Genomic DNA, 21,224 nt, shown 5'->3' with positions numbered 1-21,224 from the left:
TTGGTGTATATACACATACATATATATCTTGGTGACCAAGATGATTACAATTATAGATGAATACAAGGAATCGGTCCCGTTCTGAGATTTGGTTCTTGAATGGAAGCTAGTAAAATGTACGTGCAGCTAATCATCACATATTCTTTGGACCAGGCAGTGCGAATAACTTCATGGAAGTGGAAATTGTTCAAATAGTCACCAAAGTAATTATTGTAATTTAGAGCCTAAAAATAATATGAATGGGCGCAAAAATAATTGTATCTATGGATTTCAACGGAGGGCGTTGTGTAGACATAGGCCTACTAGACATGAAGAACATTTCTTCAATGGTCTGCAAAATTTGAAAAAAAAAAATTGGGAGAATATATATAAAGAAAATGGGATTCGAAGAGATGAGGATATGTATGGTTAAAGTTGGAAAATTATTCATCTTGAAATGTACGTTATAAAGAAAACAACATCTGCCATATAAAAGTTACTTGAACGATTCCATAGATGCGATGTAGAACGATATGATAGAAAAAATAACTTTTTGGATCTCAATGTGTTTTGAACGGTCTGTTGACCAAAATGTCCAAGTTTTCTGATTTTATTACCCCTAAGTGGAATTGGAATCTCAATTTAGTTTAGATTAGTAATAAAATATGCCTCTGAAATATTGAGGTTAGGAGAGATTCATGTCTGTTAACTTTGAAAAACTATAATTTAGGGTAATGTAAAACCCTACCACTAAAACCTCACATGTGAGACAAGCTTTGAAGATTTACACATCAATGGCGGGTCATTCAGATCAGAATTAAAGAGGTGAAAACCGAATATGTTAAGTAGGAAAGGTGTCAGGATCTCTGCGAAAGGTTTGGAAAGAAAATTGTTAAGGGAGATAAAAGCAGGAAGGGTGTGGCAGAAATGATAGGCCATATCTTCCTTGTAACCAACGAATGCATATGAATGGAAAACAGCAATTGACTACTAGGCCAACAAATGTTTAGAGATCAGGAATAGGACTATCGATAGGGCAAGAACTTAGGAAAAGATGGCGTGCTGAAAAAAAAGTCCAGAAATTGTTTGTGAGGGAAAGAGAGATGTATGAAATAAGCTGGTTAGATGTAGTGGCAGAACGGCAGAATCAGCTTGATATCTAGAAAGTGCAAGAAAGCATAGCAGAAAGATATTAGTTTATGTTAGGATTTACCTCGCTAAGCATCTTGTGTAGGTGTATGAAACAGGTATTTTTAGCAAGTTTTCCCCATAAGGGTTTGATCCTTTACATCCTTTAGATGCTGAATGAGGCAACAAATGCTGATCTTTTTTATATACTCCCACTAGCATTAACGTTAAAAGCGGACGTGTGAATGTATCCGATTCCACTGTGCATTTCGAATTCAATAGATTGATATTTTACTATATAAGCATATCGTCTGGACATAACCTCTGCCTGTAGAATACGTCTTATTTCTGCAAACCCCATATAGTCTGATTATATATATTAATCATGTATCTACTCTATGGAACAGGTCTATCAATACTTCTAAGCATTCCTTTAACTTTTACCTATGGCTATGGAATTTTTATGTTTTATTACTTATTTTGGTACTGAAAACAAAAATAGTCATGTTTCACTCTGAACAAAATTAAGATCAACGGACGATAATATTTTAACATTTGAAAATTTAACTTCAAACCTTTTCCATGATGATATGAAAAATTGCTTTCTGAGTGAATATCCAAATCATTTTCTGATCATTAATCCATCGATTATTTTACTTTTGGCCTTCACTCGTTTAATACTTTAAGTCCCATTGCCAAGTTCCACATGGCACTCACTTCTCTGAGGACGCGAACAACTCATATTAGATCGTATATGACTGTGATTCCTGGATGAGTTAACCAATGTACTGTCTCTGACCCTGTCATATCTCGCTGTGTTACTTATCTTCTTGGAAATATTTGCTAGGTCTCAAGTTCCAAATTGCATCCAAAGTAGTAATAAGAATGAAAAATAAATACAATTAATTTAACAAGTCAGACCTAATCCTAAAGAAAACTATAAGGCCGGCCTTTTAAATACAGGGGATAAGAACTACTGTAATGTACAGTAGATGGTAACTTTAAAAAAAAAGACAATGAAACCGAAGAATTCAAAGGTTAATGATACCCCATGAAATAAGATAGGCTGTTTGCTGTTGGCCACCCTGAGAATTCAATGATGTTTTAATAACCCCTGTGCTCTTTTCCAGCAATACCGCATTCCAAAAATCAAATATAATGAATAGTAAGACAAACGTTTTCTGACAGCCCTAAAATTCACCTATACGTGACCTTCAACAACGAATTTACCAGAAGAATATTTCGGGAATTAGATTCATCTTGAAGAGAGGATTTTCCCACAATAAAATGGTCAGGTGAGTATAATATTATTGTTCTCTCTTATGTAATTTGAATGTGTATATAGTTTGTACAGAAATTCTTATTTACCAATAAATTTGCATTATTTTCACTGCTTAAATAAGAGCATGGAATGTATTTGAAAAGCCAAGAATGAATATTCATTGCCAATCTATAATTATACATGTTTATCTAAGGAGGCGATGCTGTACCTATAATTAATGCACATGTGTTATATGAACTGTATGAAAACTTTTGTAAAAAGAAGGTAATTTTGTAGTAAAATATGATGGCGAAAATACGAATTAAAGCTAGAATAAACATAAATTTACGCAGAATATTAAACTTCTATATATTTTGATACACTGGATATTATATGTACATTTCAAAATCAAAGCTGTTTATCACAACAAGGGTTTACTCTTAGAAAAGCAGTATAAATCACTGACATATTCATATTCTAATTTATGAATCGTGGATAAACCCTATGTGGAGTAGGCTACTACGGGCCAACCAAGGGAAAGGCCCGTGCCAACAACAAGTGTTGGCTTTAATACCCCAACAACAAGGCTACTCGGCGCTTTAAACACTTATGGTTTATCAACAGCATGTTGAACTCCCTTACAAACACTAAGTAATTCACCTCTGTAAATGCATATACATACCCACACAACATTACAAACATATACACACCTAACGGTTTGATATGCAAAGAAAGCAAAACAGAAAAAAAAAAAAACCAAGTATGATGTCTATGGATGGGTTTTCTCCCTACCTATGAGTTTTCTGTGTAGGCATATAAAGGTGTATTAAGCAATTGTTCCCGATAGCGTTCAATCAAGTAAATCAATAATTTGTCATCTGTCGAAATACAGTGATTTACTTCATTTCATTCGGTGTATATACACAAACAGATAGATAGATGCACTGGAACATTTATTAGGTACCATCCTCCGTGCTACTAGCTAATCACGTGAAAACTGCTGCGGTTAACTTTTCACTTTATAATTAAGTTCTTAAATGACAAAAAATTTCATCACTCCAGGGTAAAATTTTAAAGAAAAAACGTACTGCACATAATTGTCTATCAATGTCTGACGCGGACAAAAGAAAAATGCAAAAATATACGTTCCAACAATTTGCAAGGACAATATCGGATGTCGTTTTAAGCCTTGGATAAGACTGACGATAAAAATTCTTATTTACTTTTGAGCAAATTAGACTTTCAAAAAGGTTCTCATCATACTATACTTAACATTTACATATCAGAACATAGAGCATTATATTGGACGCCTTTGTTAAGTAAGGTAGTGCTTCATGAAAAGATCCACAACTCCAACCCAACTCAAGAAACTACTCTAAAGAGGAAAAATAGCAGATTAATTCATGAGTAGTTTTACACAAATGAGCTGCCTCTCTGTGCAACATATTGCTCTGGGAAAAAAAAAACTATCATTTTGAGTTTCTCATGCCTTAATATTTGTAACATACTTGAACTTCATGTAATCGGCCATTGCCATACTGATTTGATCTATGAAATATTGGCTATATATGACCAAGAGCAGTGGTCTGTAAGACTACTCAGCGTCAAAGTAGAAATGGGGGAAAACTCAGTAGCTGAATTATGAAATAAAAGTAATAGGAAGTTGGAAAGAAATGTAGATGGAACGGAGGTACAAGAGTAGATATAAAGCAGGTCCAGCTAGAGGCCGTAATAACCCTGCAAAGCCCCGTAAGTAATGCACGTGGTGCAATGACAAGACTACCCACTAAGGAACATTACTACCTTGTTTAGTCACAACCCACGAGCTGTTATTGATATATATATATAATTACCTTACGAATACTCTGCACGCTATGAAACGTAATCTTGAATATATCGTGTCATCCCATAGCTAACATCTTTGCTTTTAGTATTCGTTCAAATTTCCTATAAACTTAACTTTAAACTCGCAGTTAAGCTGTTGTAAGCGTTACTCCTAGAAATCCAAAAACCTGACTTTAGCTTAGCTCTGTTTAAGCTAAGTATTATGAATACACAACCCAGATCACCCAGCGCTAATGACCACCTGTGACGCTAATTACACTTTTTACTCCAATACTTCTTGGTCGCCCGGAAATGAGTAGCTTAAGTAACATGAAAGTTCATTAAAAGTCAATAGAAACTATGTATTCACGCATACTCTACAAGCCACACTGTCTATGTTCATAAATAGCCCACATTTTAAAACGGGATATTAATGTGCAAAATAAAGAAATATACAGTCTGATATATACTGTGTAGGTCTATATATATATATATATATATATATATATATATATATATATATATATATATATATATATATATATATATATATATATATATATATATATATATATATATATATATATATATATATATATATATATATATATATATATATATATATATATATATATTATTCATGTCTTGTGTGAAAAAACGACTGAAAGATACTTTCAGAAGAACACTTGACGATTTCAAAAATAAGTTGAATGCATCCTAGACGAAAGTCGTATAGCAGATTAAAAAGTAATTACAAAGCCGATGAAATACGTCCACTTTTTAGCAAAATCAAATGATTATTCAGTTATTAAAGATCCGAGAATGAATTGGTAACGATCAATAAAGATACATTTTGCACATTAAACTCGGCGAAAAAATATAGCTCTTCACTAAGCGCAAGTGTTGCAGGACTTACTTATCCCATTCAGTATTAAAACGTATTCTAATGATAGAAGTAATCTTATGTATAAATGAATGGGCATGGATAGCGCTAATGGGCCTGATATTGAATAAGGCCGGCCAAATTCATTCATTGGTAAGTGAAATGATTAAATACGTTTATAAAAACATCTGAAGAATTCTGTTTGTGGAGAGACTGGATCTGTTGGAAGTTAAGAATTCAAAATCATCGTGTTGCAGGTATGAATAAGTGAAACGTAAGCCAATTTAAAAGGGCACAAGATTTCCTCCACAATTTCGTCTAAATGATGCAACGCTAAACAACTGCGGTCTCCACCCTTAAATAATCTACAAGTTGTTTGAGGTTAAATGTTGCCTTCAAGTAAATGGCACCATCATACTTATCAAATGGTTTTGTAAATGATGTGCCAGAAAAAGTAACTAAGCAGAAAAATGTAAAAATCCTGAGATTGGAGGTTTCCGTTGAATATTCACAACAAAGGGAAAGTTTTTTATTCCTACATAAAATGGATATGATACGTCCAAGATACAACAGGATTTCTTATTAGAAAAGTAATAGAAAATAAGTATCCAAAGTGTATCTGAAAAATCTGATATTTACAAAGATACACTAAGTCATTTGTAGTCTATTTTTCAAGCAGATGTTACCAAACAAGAAACCATACTACACAAGTGCCAGCAGAAATCATTGATGACAATAAAATCGAATGAATCGATCAGATACAAAGCTAAGATGACAGCGCAAGTAGAAGAAAAGGAAATACTCGAATACAGAGGAGGTGAGATTTCTACAACACCAATATCATCATACCTTAACTTCCCCCGACCAGGGCGTAGCGGGGTGCTAAGAATCCCCCGGTTTATAAATACTAAAGAAAAGCTGAAAATTGGTAATTAGAATGTTTGAACCATGAATCAGATTGGGAAGTTACAGCAAGAGGAGAGCAAATTTATGAAATATAGTTTAGATATCTAGGCCCTAAGTGAAACATGTTGTAAGGCGATTGGTAAGGAAACTTTAGATCAAGGCAATATTATATACTATATATATATATATATATATATATATATATATATATATATATATATATATATATATATATATATGCGTGTGTGTGAGTATTCAGGAAGAACAAATGGAGTTGGAAGAGAAGGGGTAGGAATGATGATGACACCACGAGCAGAAAAGGCATTAACAGAGAGCTGTAAGTAGTAAATTGTTACTAGCAAAGTTCAAATCAAAGAAGTGCAATATGAGTATTATAGTTTGCTGTGCACCAAAAAATGGTTCACCCGAAGAAAGGAAAGATGAATACTATGAAGATCTGCAGAGTGTAATAGATAAGATCTCAGAGAGAGATATCAAAACTGGGATTGGCGACTTCAATGCTAAAATTGGAAGGAATAATCAAGGGATAGAGAATGTGATGGGTGTCGAGGGTCTTGGCGAAGATACAAATAAAAATGGAGCACATTTCATAAGTTTCTGTTTGGCAAACAATCTTGTCATTGGAGGTACTCTTTTTCAGTGCAAGGACATCCAAAAATATACATGGACTTCATCACGTGGCAATTAGAAAAATAAAAAATAAAAATCACATTGCCATTAATAAAGAGAGGAGGACTCTGAGAAATATAGGAAGCTATAGAGGTGCAGATATTGGTAGTGATCACCAGCTCATCATTGCCACACTGAGATTAAAACTGGAAGCACCCAGCAGAAAGGTAAATAGAATACCTAAGTTTGATACAACTAAGCATTTAGAGGAAGAGCACAGAGAAACTTTTAAAACTGAATGTAGGAATTGATTTGCAATCATAGAGACTTTAAGAGACGAAGAACATATATCAGTCAGTTGGTAGAGAAGTCTTGGGACAAGCAGTTAAAGAAGAAAGCCATGGATATCAAATGATACCTGGGATACTATAAAAAGCAGACAAAGACAGAAATTGATTGTTGAAAGTTTTCGTGGAAGTAATGAAAACTAAGAAGTAGAACATGCTAAGTATTCCGGTATTGGTAGTGATGTCAAAAGAAAAACATGGAATGACTGGAGAGAATATTTAGAGAGTAAAGCAGATGAGGCTGACTATGCTATGAATTCAGAAACTGGCTATGGTGTAAGAATTGCTCATAGAATTATTAATGAAATCTCGCCTGGGGCAAAGAAGAAGAAGCATATGCTCATCAAAAAGAGAGATGACTCTGTTATAGCAACAGAAGATGAAGAAAGACAACGTTAGATGGAACACTTTAGAGAGGTTATGAATAGGAGTTATGAAGGGAATAATTTGATTGATATACCTGAAGCTGATGAAGACCTTGATATACCTATGAATGAATTCAGTGTTTTTGAATTCGAAGCCATCATTAAAAAATTCAAGAGATGGAAAGGCCCGGGATACGATGGAATAACTGCTGAAATGATACTGGCTGAAAATGAAATGACTCCTAGAATAATTAAAAGATTATTTTGCAGAATGTGTCATGAAGAGGCAAAACCTGATGAATGGGAGTTGGGAGTGATGGTGAAAATGGCAAAAAAAAAAAAAAAAAAAAAAAAACCTGACTGATTGTAATAAATACAGAGGCATAACATTTACTTCAGTTCCTAAGAAAATATATAGTAAGCTTATTCTAAAGAGACGAGAAAAAGATTGACGAAAAGCTGAGAGATGAACGAGCAGAAGTGGCACTGACCAAATTTTCATTTTGAGACATGTACAGCAAAGCGTAGAATATAGAAAACCACTTTTGATGGCATTTGTGGACTAAGAAAAAGCCTTAGATAATGTGCACCAGCCAATTTTGGAGAGTCCTGCATTATTATGGAATTCCTCTTAAATATGTGAAATTGATTAAGTCTGTTCATGAGCATAGCAAGTGCAAAGTTAATGTTAATAGAGTCTTATCAAATGAATTTCCAGTGAAAAGCGGAGTACTCCAAGGGAATGTGTTGTCACCTATGTTGTTTATCCTCCTCATGGATTTTGTAATGTGTAGAACAGTCAGAGATGGTGGAGAAGGATTGGACTGGATTGGTGATAGGAATTTAGCAAACCTAGAGTACGCTGATGATGCTGTCCTTGCTAGCAGAACACTACAGGATTTGCAATGCTTGCTTACCAGAATGTATGAAATATCACACGAGGTTGGGCTAAATATAAATAGAAGAAGGACAGAGATGATGAGAACCGATTATGCAATGGAAGATGAAATATCACTGGAAGGAGAAAAGATTAATGAGGTAGAATCGTTTGAGTATTTAGGAACTATGATCTCCAATACAAGGTCTTTAGAATTAGAGTTCAGTGAAAGATTGCAAAAAGCAAATCAGACAATGGTTATGGTAAGTAAAATTTGGAAATTAAATCGCCTGAAATTATATATAAAAATCAGACTATATCAGTTTAGTGAGATTGGTGTTACTCTACGGACATGAGTCATGGTACGACAATGAAACAATCTACAATAGATTTAGTAGATTTGAGAACAAAGCCCTCAGAAGTATATTGGGAGTTAAATGGCAGGCAGGATTATAAATGAAACTATAAGAGAGATTACTCGAGTGCCATGTGTGGATGAGATCATGATGAAGGGTAGATGAAGATAGTTTGGACATGCTCTCCGTATTCCCCAAGAGAGATTAGTTCACCAAACGTTCAGCTGAGCTCCACAAGGCACTAGAAGAGTTGGAAGACCGATCTACATATCTGAGGACTATGAAGCGTGAAGTAGATGATGAATGGAGAAGTATTGAATTAAAAGCACAAGATAAGACGACTGGCGAGATTTAACCAAGGCCCTTTGCCGCAATAGGCGTTACAGGAGACGATGATGATGATGAACTTCCAACCGATCCAGCCTCTCTACAAACAGAATTCTTAAGAGGCTTTTTTATAAACGTAATTAATCCTATCTAGAGTTTACTTTTAAATTGCATGTCACTTACCAATAAAGGAATCTGGTCGGCCATATTCAGTATTCAACCATTTGCGACATCTGATGCAATTCATTTACACATTCAATTCCTTCTATCATTATAAATGGCAGAAATGAGGATGGTATGACGGATGTGCAGAATCACGAGAAGGGACACGGTCAGAAATGAGTATATTAGAGGGAGAGTTTAAGTAAAAGTATCGAAAACATTTCAGCAAAGAAGACTGCAGTGGTTTGGGCATGTCATGCGGAGAGAAGATCATGTGTGCCGAAGGATCATGAACATGGAGGTGGATGAGGGATGGAGGAAGGGAATGCCAAAGTTCGGATGCAAAGATAAAGTGCAAATGCTTGCGAGAAAAGAGATTAAGAGAACAGAATGCCCAACAGAGAGGAGAATTGAGAAGGCTTATACGAAAGAGCAACCCCATATAAAGATGGGAAAAGGCTGTAGACAAAGACAAAAAATATCACCATTACCAACCATAAAAATATATTCAATATTGGATACTACTTCAAAATTGTTGGGTCTATATGATCATATGCAAGCATTCAATCCATTATAGCAGAATTCTGGCAGAAGCTGTCGATTTCTATCAAAATAAACGTACTCAAAATTTTACAATAATCCAAATAATATTACCACCACCAAGCAGTGACAAAGACAGCTAACATCCATTGAAAAGATAGAGGCCTATATGAAAAGAAATGACAACAATGATGAAGAAAGAATAGGTAACAAATAACGCTGGGGCCAACAACTTACAGTATGTCCTGTGATCAAAGACAATTCAGAAACCAAAGGAATATTTCTGATCAAAAATACTGAAGATTTCTACATTTTCACAGACGAAATAACTGTTATCAGGTTAGAAAATAAAAATAAAGTAATTGACCTAAGCCACTTGCATTGTTAAATGAGTGGAGTGATCTACAACACACACACACACACACACACACACACACACACATATATATATATATATATATAACTCTTAATTGTTGTCTCTGCATTTTCATTGAACATTATCTTTGATATATATATATATATATATATATATATATATATATATATATATATATATATATATATATATATATATATCAAAGATAATGTTCAATGAAAATGCAGAGACAACAATTAAGAGTTATGGACGAGCCTCTTGAGATTGTTTATGAATATACGTATTTAGGACAGACAGTAAGTGTTTCCCCAGGAGACGAGACCAAATTAAAAGAAGGATAAGCATGGATGGAGAGCATTTGATAAACCAAATGAGTTATGAAAATAAAATGCCACTTACTCTAAAAATAAAATTATTTAATCAGATGGTCCTACTAGTATGCATCATAAATTTAGCCTTACTAAAGGTTTAGAACATAAGCTACTTACAATTCAAAAAGCTAAAGAAAGAATAATGATGGGAATAACAAGAAGAGAAAGAAAAAGAGCAACATGGATACGAGAGTAAACTAAGGTAGAGGATATTCTAGCTACATGTAAGAAAAAGAAATGGACATGGGCAGGACATATAATGAGAATGACAAGACAATAGATAGACATTAAGGATAACATAATGGGTCCCTAGAGATTGTAAAAGCAACAGGGAAGGAAGAGAAGACGATGGATTGACGAACTATAAAAGTTTGTGGGTGTGGACTGGCACAGAAAGACCATAAACAGACGAAAGTGGAAGGTCATGTCTGAGGCTTTTGTTCTGCAGTGGACTAGTAACGCTGATGATGATGATGATGATAATGATGATATATATACACATACATACATACATACATACATACATATATAAAGTTGTCTGCTTATTTTTATTCACCCTTTATCGTATTTTTCCACAACTCCTTCCCTCAATTTCTAAATCGATGTATAGAAAGAATTAAGTTTCCGTGCTATTAAGGGATTGGAGAAATGTAGGTTAAATTTCTTGTATATCATACTTTAGATTATTAAGTCATTTTCTAGTTTCAAAAAAAGGTACAACTTATAAAAGAAGAAAAATGCTTACAGGCATTGTGGCAATTTATCTATAAGGTTTATTCTAAATCTCCTGTTTATATTTTAACACAGTATACTTCCACCTCTGTATCTCTCTTCTCCAAGTAGAGTTGCAGCTGCCTAATAACAACAAAAACAACAAAGCATTAATATTAATTATAATACTTTTTGACGCAACAACTATTTTATTATCAATATACAGTAGACGTAGGTCAGTGTAAGGAGGATAGTCTTCACAGCTTCAACTAATCTTGAACATCTGACAGGAATTGTAATTCTTTTGACAGAACACGAAGAACCTCTGTAGCAGCAGCAATAGCACTAATGGCCACACTGCAAGTCATAGTCTACCGTGCAGGAGTCAAGGCCGTCAAATTCGGAGACGAAATCTACCCCGATCAGTGGGATCACAAATATCACCAAAATGTGGAGGGCGACTTTGTCGTGCGCCAGTTCTTCCTCATGGAAGTCCATCCACGTTCAGCTCTTTTATGTCCAAAAGGATTCGCCATCGCCAGGGTAAGTGACGTAATAATAATAATAATAATAATAATAATAATAATAATAATAATAAATAGAGGGGCATTTAGTAGAGCATAGACCTTTGACCTAGGACTTTCAAAATTTAATCACTTCCACGTCTCAACTTAACAATTAATCCCTCAAAGTTTCGCTACTCTATGAGCAAAATTGTAGCCAGGAAGTTGTTCATGTACAAACAAACGGAGAAACGAGAGAGAAACATAACCTCCTCCCAACTTCGTTGGTGGAGGTAATAATAATATTGTGCAATGCGTTCAAATCAAACCTTAAGGAAATCTAAAATATCATCTCCATTTCTGGTGGTATACTCCTAAGTATCTCATTACTAATAAAGTAAATCTTAGGTGCCTTAAAGATATGTTTTCTAAAAAAGAAAGTTGACACATTCGGGTATGAGCGATATGCTGGTTCCGTCTTTCACAAATCAAGATGAAAAAAATAGGACATCGATTCTGGAAGACACGGTTGATAATGCAAGACAATTTCCGTATGTAAAATTAGTAAAACTTTGTAATCTCCTTGTTCAACGCACACACACACTCTCTCTCTCTCTCTCTCTCTCTCTCTCTCTCTCTCTCTCTCTCTCTCTCTCTCTCTCTCTCTCTCTCTCTCTCTCTCGGCATTATAATACAATTATCCATACTTCTTATGAACCTTCAAAGAAGACATTCTATTTCCCTTTTTCCCAAAACATATTTATTCGTACCGAAATTCAATACAAGAAAGTAACAAAAGACGCTTGTAATTTCATCGTAAAAGTCAGGAGAGTGAAGGCAAGCAAAATTCAAGTTCATACAAAAATAAAGTACAATTTTATAAGCATTTTGTGATGATTGATAGTAATAACACAGTAAAAAAGTGCGCTCTGCGAGTATACCCAACTAATCACTCGTGATGACTGTTAGTAACATAAGTAACAATTGATCAGTATTCATGGGTAATACTTTTAATTAAATACCAACTATTATGACCATAAACTAACAATTTCAGGTAATAGCTTACGACAAAAAGCAGTACGATCACAATCAGGCTACAAATCAATAAATGTGTCCCAACTTAATTTGTTACCTTCGTAGCATGAATGGAATGTATATAAAGGAGCCAAAGAACGTAATTAAAAGTTAGCTGATGTAGCCATACGCAATTACTTATGGATTCAGGAGGAATAGTACACCATGCAAAGAGCAGACATTACAATAAATGAGAAAGTATTTAGGTAAATAACGATTGAAAAGAAATATAGAGAGATCTGCAATAAGAACAATATAAACGATAAGCAATACACCTAAAATAATGCATTCCCAAATTATAAAACGGATAGGGGAGTCGTAAAGTTTAAATAGAATTTTTGTTTTCAGTCAATGTAGACTAAAGGCTCCTTGACGACCTCTTCCAATTAAATGCAATGCTATGTTCTTGCAGGTAACGATGCTTATTAAGACAGGGCAGGATATCATAGACGCTAATCCAGGCGCCTTGCTGGAAATCCCTTACGCCCACTGGCTCATCAAACCTGACGACGGCGTCTACAGCGACGAAGAAAAGGGAACCACCAAGTGTCCCACGCTTCAGATGTGCCTTGGCTACCAGGCGTGTCTCTTCAATTTCGGGATCGAATTTTGCCACATGGATCCCATTCCGGGTCAAAGAAAGGTAAGATTAATAGTTAAAAGAGGTTGATCAGCAATAGGAGGTGAAAGAAACCGGGAACGGAGGTAGAACAGAGAGCTAGAAAGTGGTTGCAGCAGGGACTGATGGGACACTGTACAGCCCCTTTAGTAACGTTCACAGTACTCCAGACGAGGTGCACTGACAAAGTAAGGAAAGACATCGCTATAGTAGTGGTAAAACTTCAACGGAAAACATTAGCCGGAATTTTGGGCAATTCTTTGAAGAATTGATTAAAAAAATATTCAATCAAGTGTTGAGCTAGATGACTATGAATCTAAAGTAACAGATCAACTAAAAAACTGTCCTCCATTAAAAATTAGTTACCAACAGCCCCAGTGATTTGGTTGAGCGCCTGATAAATATCAGTATAAGAAGCTGTATTACTATTATTCAATTATTTTACGTGATTTTCGATTGTTTTAATTTCCTACAAAATATTTTACAAGACCTGAAAAGTACCAAGTGTCCAGCATCTTTGGTAATATCGATGAATATGTACCATGTCAACGGATTATGAGACATCGGAACATTTTTTTTTTTTTTTTTTACTTAATCATAAAAGGTTGTGAATACACTTTATACAGCGACATACTCTCTCAGACGAGTACCTATCGTTGTTATGAGAGCTCGAGTGGTACTGAAATTCTTTCTGAGCAAGTAAGGCATTGTTGCTCTGTCAATATGCTGAATCTACTAAATTTGTGGAAACCTCCAATGTGATGGAAAGATACTGTTACCATACGACTTAGACACGTCAACTATAAGAGTGTCCAATGACCTCACACAACAATTTATAACAATTATGATACTCTTAAAAAGCCAATGATCTCGCTGTATAATACTAACAGACATCTACATATGATCTATGCAAAGCTTGGAACAAATACACACACACACACACACACACACACACACACACACATATATATATATATATATATATATATATATATATATATATATATATATATATATATATATATATATAATATATAGCTATCTTTCATCAAAAGACAAAAGCACTTTAATCAACCAATCTTCTAGTATTTTTCATAGTTCACTGTGATGTACTATGTCATGAATCATCTCAATAGAGATGGATTTCAAAATTTAATTAAGTTGTTACATAATGAAAAATATCTGGAATTTACTCCTCGTACTTATTGACGTTGCACTTCTAAAAACTTCTGTAATTAAGATTGTAAAAAGTATGAAAAAAATAAATTCATAAATATTTTCTGAAAATAGAATCTAACTAAACCAGAATAATAGAGTGAAAGCTTTTCAGACTTTACTTTTTAATTTAGAATTTGCTTGTGACGCTAACGTGTGCGAGGGACGAGACATTGCTAGCCGACATGAAGGCCGTCAACTATGATGAATCTTTTATTGAGGAGATACGTCGACGGATAAATCTAGTGAGTATCGTTTCTGGCAACTTTATTTACGTTACTTCCGGTCGCTTATAGGGAACTTCAAACATTAATATCAAAAGAATCTTCAATGAGGATCATGACTTTCTTATACCAATTTTCGTATTCGTTTTATCTTTAAGTTTTTAAAAGGTAATTTTTAGAAATAATATACTGTGGTTTGGTGATACCAGTTATATTGTTAGTTAAACCATCAGACTGATACAATATCACTAAAAACGCATAAACACTTGCCAATAATCAGAAGCTATATTAAAATCCTCATTACTGGAACCCTCTTACCTAGCTTACGATGCAACCTTAAAATTCCACCATATACAATATACCAACCACAGGTCCCCCCTCCTTAAAATTCTAACATATCAGTATAACCAACCACAGGTCCCCTTATCTTAAAATTCCAACATATAGAGTATTACCAACCACATCCCCCTACCTTAAAATTCCAACATAAAGAGTATTACCAACCACAGGTCCTCCTTCCTTAAAATTCCTACATATATAGTATTACCAAGCACGGGTCGACTTGCCTTGTAATTCTACCATATACTGTATTACCAACCACAGGTCACCCTTCCATAAAATTCTAACATATACAGTTTACCATCCACAGGTGGACTTGCCTTAAAATTCCACCATATACAGTATAACCAACCACAGGTCACCTACCTTGAAATTCCTACATATATAGTATTACCAACCACGTCTATTACCTTAAAATTCGAACATACAGAGTATTACAAAACACAGGTCTACCAAACTTGAAATTCCAACATATTCATTATTATCAACCAGAGGTCGAGTTGCTTTAAAATTCTAACACAGGTCCCCCTGCCATAGAATTCCAACATATACAGTATTACCAACCACAGGTTTCCATACCTTAAAATTCCTACATTTAGAGTATTACCAACCACAGGTCGACTTGCCTTATAATTCCACCATATTCAGTATTACCAACCACAGGTCCCTTTTCCTTGAAATTCCAACATATACAGTATTACCAACCACAGGTTTCCATACCTTAAAATTCCTACATTTAGAGTATTACCAACCACAGGTCGACTTGCCTTATAATTCCACCATATTCAGTATTACCAACCACAGGTCCCTTTTCCTTGAAATTCCAACATATACAGTATTACCAACCACAGGTTTCCATACCTTAAAATTCCTACATTTAGAGTATTACCAAACACAGGTCGACTTGCCTTATAATTCCACCATATTCAGTATTACCAACCACAGGTCCCTTTTCCTTGAAATTCCAACATATACAGTATTACCAACCAAAGGTTTCCATACCTTAAAATTCCTACATTTAGAGTATTACCAACCACAGGTCGACTTGCCTTATAATTCCACCATATTCAGTATTACCAACCACAGGTCCCTTTTCCTTGAAATTCCAACATATACAATATTACCAACCACAGGTTTCCATACCTTAAAATTCCTACATTTAGAGTATTACCAACCACAGGTCGACTTGCCTTAAAATTCCACAATATTCAGTATTACCAACCACAGGTCTCTTTTCCTTGAAATTCCAACATATACAGTATTACCAACCACAGGTTTCCATACCTTAAAATTCCTACATTTAGAGTATTACCAACCACAGGTCGACTTGCCTTATAATTCCACCATATTCAGTATTACCAACCACAGGTCCCTTTTCCTTGAAATTCCAACATATACAGTATTACCAACCACAGGTTTCCATACCTTAAAATTCCTACATTTAGAGTATTACCAACCACAGGTCGACTTGCCTTATAATTCCACCATATTCAATATTGCCAACCACAGGTCCCTTTTCCTTGAAATTTCAACATATACAGTATTACCAACCACAGGTTTCCATACCTTAAAATTCCTACATTTAGAGTATTACCAAACACAGGTCGACTTGCCTTATAATTCCTTCATATTCAGTATTACCAACCACAGGTCCCTTTTCCTTAAAATTCCAACATTTACAGTATTACCAACCACAGGTTTCCATACCTTAAAATTCCTACATTTAGAGTATTACCAACCATAGGTCAACTTACCTTATAATTCCACCATATTCAGTATTACCAACCACAGGTCCCTTTTCCTTAAAATTCCAACATATACAGTATTACCAACCACATGCCCCTACCTTAAAATTCCAACATAAAGAGTATAACCAACCACAGGTCCCCCTTCCTTGAAATTCCAACATATAAAGTATTACCAACCACAGGTTGACTTGCCTTAAAATTCTACCATATACAGTATTACCAACCACAGGTGGACTTGCCTTAAAATTCCACCATATACAGTATTACCAGCAACAGGCCCCTACCTTACAATTCCAACATATAGTGTATTACCAACCACAGATCGTCTTGCCTTAAAATTCCACCATATACAGTATTATGTTACCAACCTTAGGTCCCCCTGTTATAAAATCCTACTATAAACAGTATTACCAACCACAGGTCCCCCTACCTTTAAATTCCACCATATGTAACCAACCACAAGTCAACCAGCCTCAAAATTCCACCACTTATTATCAACCACAGGTTAGCCAGACATAAAATTTCACCATATATTACCAACCACAGGTCAACCAACCTTAATATCCCACCATATATTACCAACCACAAGTGAACCAGCCTTAAAATTCCACCACATATTACCAACCTCAAGTGAACCAGTCTTAAAATTCCACCATATATTACCCACCACAAGATAACCACCCTTAAAAGTCCACCACATATTACCAACCAAAAGTCAACCAGCCTTAAAATTGCACCATATATTACCAACCACGAAAAAACCAGCCTTAAAATTCCATCAAATATTACCAACCACAAGTCAATTAGCCTTGAAATTGTATCATATATTACCAACCACAACACAGCCAGCCTTAAAATTCCACCATATATTACCAATCACACTCGCCCAGCCTTAAAATCCCACCATATATTACCAACCACAAGTCAATTAGCCATAAAATTATACCATATATTACCAAACACAGTCAACCACCCTTAAAAGTCCACCACATATTACCAACCACAAGTCGATCTACTTTAAAATTGCACCATATGTTACAAAACACAAGTCAACCACCCTTAAAATTCCACCATATATTACCTACCAAAAGTCAATTAACCTTAAGATTGCACCACATATTACCAACCACAGTCGCCCAGCTGTAAAATCCCACCGTATATTACCAACCACAAGAAAACAAGCATTATAATTCCACCACATATTACCAACCACAAGTCAACCAGCCTTAAAATTCCACCACATATTACCAACCACAGTCGCCCAGCCTTAAAATCCCACTATATTTTACCAACCACAAGACAACCAGCCTTAAAATTCCACCACATATTACCAACCACAAGTCAACCAGCCTTAAAATTCCACCACATATTACCAACCACAGTCGCCCAGCCTTAAAATCCCACTATATTTTACCAACCACAAGACAACCAGCCTTAAAATTCCACCACATATTACCAACCACAAGTCAACCAGGCTTAAAATTGCACCATATATTACCAACCACAAGTCAACTAGCCTAAAAATTGTACCATATATTACCAACCACGAAACAACCAGCCTTAAAATTCCACCACATATTACCAATCACAAGTCAACCAGGCTTAAAATTGCACCATATATTACCAACCACAAGACAACTAGCCTTGAAATTTCACCACATATTACCAACTACAAGTCAACCAGGCTTAAAATTGCACCATATATTATCAACCACGAGACAACCAGCCTTAAAATTCCACCATATATTACCAACCACTCTCGCCCAGCCTTAACCCTGGATAGGTACGCTCCTCGGACACCCCTTTAAGGGTATACTCGGTCGCGCGCGACCCCGACTCCGAAAAAAATTCAGGAAAAATTTAGTTATGCATCAATCTGTATTGTTTGACTTGCTAAAAATACTTCAAAGAATGCTAAACACTACTGAAAATATAAATGATACCCATCTACAAAATAACTATTTATTGGAAATATATTAAAAATTTAAGTATAAAAAAAAAAGACGACGTAAATATTCACAAAAAATAGAAATATACATATACACATAAATCCCTTTAAGGACATCTTCTTAGATGGTAAAGCAACAGCGTGTAATTGCTGGAAATGAGTTGGACCCATAGAAGTCAAGATCTGAAATGAGAAAAAAAGTAACTTTTTTTGGCCAAAAAAAATTGTCCTAATTTCATGAATTTTTTTGGGTACCCAAATGAAATAGGAAGAGGCTAATTTTTTTATAGAATATACTCATATTATCCTAGAACAGAAATACATAATAAAATGTGCACTAAGATGTAATTTACTGTTATATCAGGGGCGAAATCTAAAGGTCATTTTTTGACGGCCTAGTTTCACAATGTAAATTTCTTATGAAAATCATTGTATCTCCTATAAAATATGATATTTATGCATTAAAATATACCAAAATATCACGAATTCTATACAGAACAAGAATATATAGAGATATGCCAACTTACCTTTCGGGTATGTCAACAAAATGGCAGCAGACCGCAACAACTCTTACAGCCCAATCTACCACTTGAAATGAAGAATAGGGTTGCAAACTCCATATTATCATCAACATCTCTTTAACTCCATTAGAAGTGTGTTGATGACATCCATGCCGAGGGAATACTGCCTGCTGGCCATTATTGAAGATAAATTCAAAATAAATAGAAAAAAATCAAATTTGCAAAAAATAAAAAAAATTCAGAAATTAGCTTTTGAGGGAAAATGGAATTCATGGCAATATATGGCATCTAAGCCAAATCCAATGTCATGCAAGTGGTAGACACACCATCCATCCACACTTTCCAACTATAAAGAACCAAACAAGTATCAACACTGTTCGACAATTTATAATTATGTAATAACTTTGCTGTTTGATCACTTACCCCTGTAAAGGTATGTCAGGGTCGAGGTCGACCCCTGGGGGGGGGGGGGGTAAAAAAACGGGGAAGGAGGGAAGTTAGACGAAAATCAGTCCTAAAGCAGACAATGGCATGAAGACTAGTCACCCCTTGCAGGTCGATCACTTCCATATTCGAGACAGCTGATGATTTATGGGGAAAAAACAGGTTTTGAAAATGCTGTAGGGGTCGCATACGACCAATCATACCTTTCCAGGGTTAAAATTCCACCACATATTACCAAACACAATTCAACCAACCTTAAAATCCCATCATATATTACCAACCACAAGACAACCAGCCTTAAAATTCCACCACATATTACCAACCACAAGTCAACTAGCCTCAAAATTGCACCATATATTACCAACCACAAGACAACCAGCCTTGAAATTCCACCACATATTACCAACCACAAGTCAACCAGCCTTAAAATTGCACCATATATTACCAACCACAAGTCAACTAGCCTTAAAATTGCACCATATAATACCAACCACGAAACAACCAGCCTTAAAATTCCACCATATATTACCAACCACTCTCGCCCAGCCTTGAAATTCCACAACATATTATCAACTACAAGACAACCAGCCTTAAAATTGCACCATATATTACCAACCACAAGACAACCAGCCTTAAAATCCCACAATATATTACCAACCACAAAACAACCAGCCTTAAAATCCCATCACATATTACCAACCACAGTCGCCCAGCCTTAAAATCTCACCATATATTACCAAACACAAGACAACCAGCCTTAAAATTCCCCCACATATTACCAACCACGAGTCAACCAGGCTTAAAATTGCACCATATTTTACCAACCACAAGACAACCAGCCTCAAAATTCCACCACATATTACCAACCACAAGTCAACCAGCCTTAAAATTCCACCACATATTACCAACCACAGTCGCCCAGCCTTAAAATCCCACCATATATAACCAAACACAAGACAACCAGCCTTAAAATTCTACCACATATTACCAACCACAAGTCAACCAGCCTTAAAATTGCACCATATATTACCAACCACAAGACAACCAGCCTTAAAATCCCACCATATATTACCAACCACAAGACAACCAGACTCAAAATTCCACCACATATTACCAACCACAGTCGCCCAGCCTTAAAATCAAACCATATATTACCAACTACAAGACAACCAGCCTTAAAATACCGCCATATATTACCAATTAGAGGTCAACCAACTTTAAATTTGCACCATATATTACCAACCACAACTCAACCAGCCCTAAAATTCCACAATATATTACCAACCACAGTCGCCCAGCATTAAAATCCCACCATATATTACCAACCACAAGATCACCAGCCTTAAAATTGCACTATATATTACCAACTACAAGTCAACCAGCCTTAAAATTCCACCATTTATTACCAACCACAGTCGAACAGCCTTAAAATCCCACCACATATTGCCAGCCACAATACAACCAGCCTTAAAATTCCACCACATATTACCAACCACAGTCGCCCAGCCTTAAAATCCTACCATATATTACCAACCACAAGACAACC

The 21,224-nt window shown here is 35.3% G+C and overlaps 1 protein-coding gene across 6 annotated transcripts in view; it reads left to right on the top strand.

The window, feature by feature from the left end:
• Window positions 1–21,224, top strand: part of LOC137616456 (uncharacterized) — a 120,923-nt gene that overhangs the window by 1,265 nt on the left and 98,434 nt on the right. For 5 of the 6 annotated variants that reach the window (XM_068346238.1, XM_068346239.1, XM_068346234.1 and 2 more), the window contains exons 2-5: window positions 2,238–2,402; window positions 11,355–11,586; window positions 13,033–13,263; window positions 14,589–14,699. In XM_068346238.1, the coding sequence (XP_068202339.1) occupies window positions 2,395–2,402; window positions 11,355–11,586; window positions 13,033–13,263; window positions 14,589–14,699 (582 nt within the window). In that variant the 5' untranslated portion in view covers window positions 2,238–2,394. The remainder of the gene's footprint in view (window positions 1–2,237; window positions 2,403–11,354; window positions 11,587–13,032; window positions 13,264–14,588; window positions 14,700–21,224) is intronic. The other variant, XM_068346235.1, reaches the window with a different exon arrangement.

This window comes from Palaemon carinicauda, chromosome 22 (genome assembly GCF_036898095.1).
Source record: "Palaemon carinicauda isolate YSFRI2023 chromosome 22, ASM3689809v2, whole genome shotgun sequence".
Taxonomy (NCBI): domain Eukaryota; kingdom Metazoa; phylum Arthropoda; class Malacostraca; order Decapoda; family Palaemonidae; genus Palaemon; species Palaemon carinicauda.
Note: the sequence above shows the minus strand (reverse complement) of the source record. Positions and strands in the feature narration are given on the sequence as shown.